The sequence below is a fragment of the Martes martes genome (genome assembly GCF_963455335.1).
Source record: "Martes martes genome assembly, chromosome: 15".
NCBI classification, from domain to species: domain Eukaryota; kingdom Metazoa; phylum Chordata; class Mammalia; order Carnivora; family Mustelidae; genus Martes; species Martes martes.
In genome coordinates, this window is record NC_137903.1 from 3,125,709 (window position 1) to 3,131,708 (window position 6,000).

At 63.2% G+C, this 6,000-nt stretch overlaps 1 protein-coding gene across 3 annotated transcripts in view; it reads left to right on the forward strand.

The window, feature by feature from the left end:
• The window catches only part of KIRREL1 (kirre like nephrin family adhesion molecule 1), a gene marked incomplete at its 5' end in the record, with an annotated part of 83,167 nt that extends 78,108 nt beyond the window's left edge, over positions 1–5,059 (forward strand). For all 3 annotated transcript variants that reach the window (XM_080825185.1, XM_080825186.1, XM_080825187.1), the window contains 5 exons: positions 1,251–1,449; positions 2,540–2,647; positions 2,784–2,923; positions 3,504–3,581; positions 3,694–5,059. In XM_080825185.1, the coding sequence (XP_080681311.1) occupies positions 1,251–1,449; positions 2,540–2,647; positions 2,784–2,923; positions 3,504–3,581; positions 3,694–4,170 (1,002 nt within the window). In that variant the 3' untranslated portion in view covers positions 4,171–5,059. The remainder of the gene's footprint in view (positions 1–1,250; positions 1,450–2,539; positions 2,648–2,783; positions 2,924–3,503; positions 3,582–3,693) is intronic.
• Between the last annotated feature and the right edge of the window lie 941 nt (positions 5,060–6,000).

Consider the following 6,000-nt stretch of genomic DNA (forward strand, 5'->3'; position numbering starts at 1 on the left):
CAATTACTTAGTGTTTCAAACCTCCGTTTTGTCATCCACAAAATGGGGTCAGTGTCCCTGCCTGGTCGGGTGGCTGTGGGGCAGCTGTCACGACAGGGGCGAGAGGCCAGGGCTGCACTCTCTGCCTCATCTCCTTCCCTCTCCCAGCCTCCCTCCACCCCTCCCTGGCCTCCACCCTGCCCCTGGGCTCCCTGGCCCTCTGCCCCCTTCTGTCTTCCTCCTCCGACCCGCTCCCCCTTCCCCTCCTTTCTCCTCTTCCCCACACCATGCGCCATTAATTCCTCCCATGACCATTAACCGTCAAACCCCTCATCACATTTAATGACCATTTGGCTAACTCCAGGGCTGCCCAGGGACACTTCATTACCACGGCCGCCTGGGCAGCGGGCGGCTCGGCTCCCGGGGGGCTTTCCATGCAGAGCTAGGAGGATTGATCCCTGGAAAGGAGCCAGTGCTCAGCCGCTCCCCCTCCCTCGGGCTCCACTCGGGGAGGGGACATGAAGGGGGTGTTCCCGACTGGGAGGTCAGGGATGGAGAAGGATGGGGATACCCCTTTTCTGTGAGAGATCTTCCCTGTTTTAAGAGTCCGGGGATGGGTTTCCAGAACCCCCCCAGGTGGGTTCACGTGGGGCTGCCTGCGGGTTGGCTAAAGGTGAGGCTAAAGTCTGAGTCATATTCAGTTGGGCTCTCAGACCACCAGAGCGGGACAAACCTTGGGCATCCAACTCCAGCCTGGTCCTCTGCTTTCACAGATGAGGACCTGGAGCCCAGAGAGGTGGGGGGAGGCCACACAGGGGCTTGAGGGACAGCCAGGCTCAGGGCCCAGTGTTGACTCCCCATCCGGGACATCGGGGGCTACCGAACACTGGTTCACCAGCCCAGCCACATCTACATGGGTGGGATTCTTATAAAAAATATAAAAATCTTGGAGCTCTCCCCTGGAGATGCACATTTAAGACTTAAGCTCCAAGAATCTGCGTTTTAAAGAATGTCCCTAGGCGTATCGGCACGTTCCTGGCACATCTCTCCATCATGATGGGAGCCACTGTTTCCCTTAGACTGGAGATCCCATGCCAAGGTTTGAGGCAAGAGGGTGACTTGGGTTTGTTGCAGGGTGAGTGCTGGGCTGGGCTGAGGGACACACGGGACACATGGGACAAGAATGCCTGGAGTGTCAGCCAGGTGTTTCTGCCACCAGCCCCTTCCTTATGCCCCCATGCCTCCCCTCTCCCCTGATCTCTCCACCCCAGGCCTGGGCCTGGAAGGAGAACTTCCTGGAGGTGGGCACCCTGGAGCGCTACACGGTGGAAAGGACCAACTCGGGCAGCGGCGTGCTGTCCACGCTCACCATCAACAACGTCATGGAAGCAGACTTTCAGACACACTACAACTGCACGGCCTGGAACAGCTTCGGGCCCGGCACGGCCATCATCCAGCTGGAGGAGCGAGGTGACTGTGGCTGGGGTGTGGGGCTGCTGGGGGTTCTGCTCCCTCCTCTCTCCCCGGCAGTCCTCATGGGGAGATAACTCTCTCAGGGACCTGCCCTCCAGAGTCTGCGCTTGTGCTCAGCTGGGGAAACCCACCCCCTTTTCCCAAAGTGCACTAGCCGCCCCTCTGCGCCTGCCCCACGCTCGGGGCTGCAGGGACAGCTGTGCAAAAGACGCCGTCCCAGCCCTTGAGGGGCTGTTGGGTCAGTGGAGGAGCACACAGAGTGGAAGCGAAGGACTTCAGATGGGGAAAAATCAGATACTTCGTGGACGGGTGACCTCCCTGGGTTGGCATGAGGATGCAGAGAGAGGAGGCACATGGCGGGCACGCGCTTCCTCCCTTAAGACAGTGCATGTGGAAGGAGGCATTGCCTTTGACTTTGCTGGACGCTCTGAGGAGGGAGAGAAAAGTGGGGGCTCCCGTCCGGTGTGTCTTGGCTGAGAGCACCAGCAAGGGGGTGGTAGGGAAGAACGAAGTGGAGGGAGTACGGCAGGACCCAGCGAGGAGGGTAAGGACGTTCCACGGTCTGATCCATCCAGGACTGCCGGGAAGGGAGTTCTCTGGAGGAGGTTCCCTGGGTCCTGCTTAGCTCTGGGGAGCAGGGCAACCAAGGAGAACTGTGCGAGCCCTGGGAGGGCAGGTGCCGTTGCCGCCCTGGCCAGGGTGAGGAGGTGGGGAGGTGGAGAGATGGGGGGGGGGGGGGACATGGGTGGCGGGTCTGAGTTTGTGGAGACGGCTGAGCTCAGAGCATCCCAGCCCAGGAAGCCAAGGCCAAGCCTCGCAGGCAGGTGGGTTACAGAGGGGTGGACGGACGCCCAGGGCCAGGGTCATGCTGTGTCACAGCTGCAGGGAGGGGACAAGGCCATGCTCCCAACTTGGATTAAACTGAAGCTCAGGCCTAACCCCAGACCCAATGCAGACCTTCCTCTCCAACTCCCCCGACTCGAGGCAAATGCCATTCCCATCCATGGATGCCGGTGGGGCTCTGGTGCCTGGCCTTCAGGTCCCCGTGAGCCCCCAGCCTCACCCCAACCTTTCCTTCTCTCTGAAGAGGTGCTGCCTGTGGGCATCATCGCCGGGGCCACCATCGGCGCGGGCATTCTGCTCACCTTCTTCTTCATCGCTTTGGTGTTCTTCCTCTACCGACGCCGCAAAGGCAGTGAGTCCGGGCCTCCCACCCGCACGCAGCTCTCACCCTCCCCTGCCCGAGCGGACAAGCCCCGCGGTGCCCCCAGCCCCCAGGTTTGGCCTGCAGAGGCTAGCAGAGTGCATCCAGGCTGCCCTTCCCTGTGCAGGTCGCAAGGACGTGACCCTTAGGAAGCTGGACATCAAGGTGGAGACTGTGAACCGTGAGCCACTCACGATGCATTCAGACCGGGAGGATGACACTGCCAGCGTGTCCACTGCGACTCGGGTCATGAAGGCCATCTACTCGGTGAGGGTCCCCCTCCTCCTGGCCCGCCCCCTGCTCTACTAACCACCTTCTGTCTTCCCTCTGATGATGGGCTTTGATCCTGCCACACCCCCCAACCCCACACACACGCTCCCACGTGCTCACATGCGCACACACGGGCGCACACATGCTCGTGCACATACGCACATGCGTGCACGCACACGTCCTCCCCAGGCTAATTTCCCTGCCACAAAGGACAGGCAGGTGGGACCTTCCGTAGGCCGGGGCTTGGCCGGGTCCTTCCCACACAGAGTCAGACTTGGAAACCCCTAGAAGTTTTCTGATCCAACTGCTGCATAGCTCAGAGGAGGAGGAGACGGTCCCAGGGAGGGGCCGTGACACACCCAAGGTCACATTGTGCGTCAGCCACAGAACCGCTGCCAGGTCGGATCTCCGACCTCTTCCCATGCCCCGTGCCCCAGAGCCTCTCCCTGGCTGGGCTCACACTCAGAGCCCGAGTGTGCCTGGGGCCCCAGACCCCTCAGACGGCCCCTGGGCTTGGGGCGGGGCTGGCGCGGGGTGAGAACGGCCGGGCCCTGACGCCCAGCCTGCCGCTCTGCAGTCCTTCAAGGACGACGTGGACCTGAAGCAGGACCTGCGCTGCGAGGCCATGGACACGCGGGAGGAGTACGAGATGAAGGTGCGCGCGGGGCGGGCGCGGGCGGGCTGGGGAGGAGGGGCGCGGGCTCCCCGCGGGCCCCGGCCGGTGCACCCGGCCGCGCCCCCACCGCGCCCTCGCCCCTCGTCCCCAGGACCCCACCAACGGCTACTACAACGTGCGCGCCCACGAGGACCGGCCGGCGTCGCGGGCCGTGCTCTACGCCGACTACCGCGCCCCCGGGCCCGCGCGCTTCGACGGGCGCCCGGCCTCCCGCCTGTCGCACTCGAGCGGCTACGCGCAGCTCAGCTCCTACAGCCGCGCCCCCGCGTCCGACTTCGGCCCCGAGCCCGCCGCGCCCGGGCCCGCCGCCCCGGCCGGCGCCGACTCGGCCAGCACGCTGTCCTACGAGAACTACGACAAGTTCAACCCGCACCCCTTCCCCGCGGCGGCCGGCTACCCCGCCTACCGGCTGGGCTACCCGCAGGCGCCGCCGTCGGGCCTGGAGCGGACCCCGTTCGAGGCGTACGACCCGATCGGCAAGTACGCCGCGGCCGCCCGCTTCTCCTACACCTCGCAGCACTCGGACTACGGGCAGCGGCTCCAGCAGCGTATGCAGACTCACGTGTAGGCCGGGGCCGGCCGGGCGCCTCTGCGGGGCAGAGGACGAGGCTGTCACAGCCGTTCCCTGATATTCAGGGGCGTTGCGCGTCGCTCCCGGCCCGGCCCAGCCTTCGTCCTCCGCCGCCGGCGCGGCAGGTGGGGAGCAGGTCTCCCGGAAACACCCCGTCCCGAGGATGGTGCTCCGTGCATGCCCCAGCCTCCTGGGCCTGCCCTTCCCTCTTCTTCGGGAGGACGTGTCTCTTCTGACCTGGGCTCTCTCCTGGCCCCAGCACGCGGACAGGGAAGCGAAGGTTGTGGAGAGCGGAGGGGACACTTTTTAGCATTCCCATTCTGCCCCACCCCTCTGGTCTCCCCTAAGTGGACAGGGGTGTGTGACGATGAGCAGGCGTTGGCCTAGGGGGACACGCAGTGGGGGGAATGGGAGGGGGGGCTCAGGCGCAGATTTGCGTAGAGGCGTTTGCCCGGGGCCCCCCCTCCGTCCTCTGCATTCCTACCCCGGCAGCATCTCTCCTTCCGGGACTGCAGAAGGGACCTCGGATTGAGTTTAGCTGTCCACGGAACAGCCCTGGCACTGAGTTCAGATCCAGCCCTCATTCAGCTGGGATCAGAGGGCCAGCTGTCCTGGCTGCTCATTGTGGACACCTTTGGGCAGAGGACCCAGCTTCTCTGTCCTCTGTGCAGGGCCAGCCGGTTCGATCAGGGGCCCCATGGAGAAAAGAAGGTGGGGGAACCCTGCCCGGATACACCAGCAGGAAGGCTGTGCGCTACAAAGCAGTTTCCAGAACCCCGTCTAGAGGAGCCCCTTCCTTCCCCAGCCTGTCCCGTATCCTGGCTTTTACTCTTGAGCCTGTCTGGGGAGTGGTGGTGAGAGGGTGGGATGCTTCAGGCTATTTTTCAAAGACAACAAAAAACAATGAAAACCTCACTTGGGGAGGAAAAAAAAAAGCTATAGGGAATCCCCCACCCGAAGTCCCCATGGGAAGGAAAGGGGACACCTGTTCACCAGATTCCTAGCACCGTCCATTCCTCTGACTTTCCAAGCACTTTGAATCCATTTTTAAACATTCAGGTGGTAAGACCTGTCCCCGACGGGCTCTGACAGGCTTAGGGAGGGTGCCTCGCTCTCAGACTGCTTGTCCTGCCCCCAGCTGGTCGGGGAGGCCCCCTTCCGGGGGCATGGAAGATAGTCTCTGCAGACAGGTTTTGGTTTGTTAAGTGTCTTTTTTTTCTTGGGCCAATCAGATCCCTTCCCCTTTCAGTGCCTTGAGTGTCCAGCTTTGGTTGACCGGCTCTGTGGGGGGGCCCCGGGGGATGGTGTCGCGAGCCCCAGACACGCCGCTAGGTGTTGCAGAGTTTCAGGGACGGCGGGTGAGGGGCCTGGAGAGGAAGGAAGGTGGCACGGGAGGACGCTGCAGGCACTCATGCCCATGCTGTCCCCCCACACACACATTCCACATGGCCATTCTCAGCCGCCACCTCTGACCAAAGAGAACTGTGCCCCCGCCCCGGCCCCGCTTCTCCCGGCAGGCGGGGTCTCTGGGGCGATCCCCGGAACGCGCTTTGCCCTCTCTCCTGGTCACCACTCATTAGTCGTGTTTGCTTTAATGAGTTACATGCTCATCAGCCACGGGCCATCACCACCCCTGCGGATGGCTCTGTGGGGTGACATTCCTCCCCATCTTCGCTGGTAAGGTCCAGCTAATGCCCAGGAAGCAGCCAGCCCCGTTGCAGCCAGGCAGGCTGCCTCTACATCCCCTTCCGTGGCATCAGGGGCAAATCCTGGATGTCTCTTGGGGGTGGGGGGGCATCACCCAGGTTCCAGCTGCATTCTACCCCT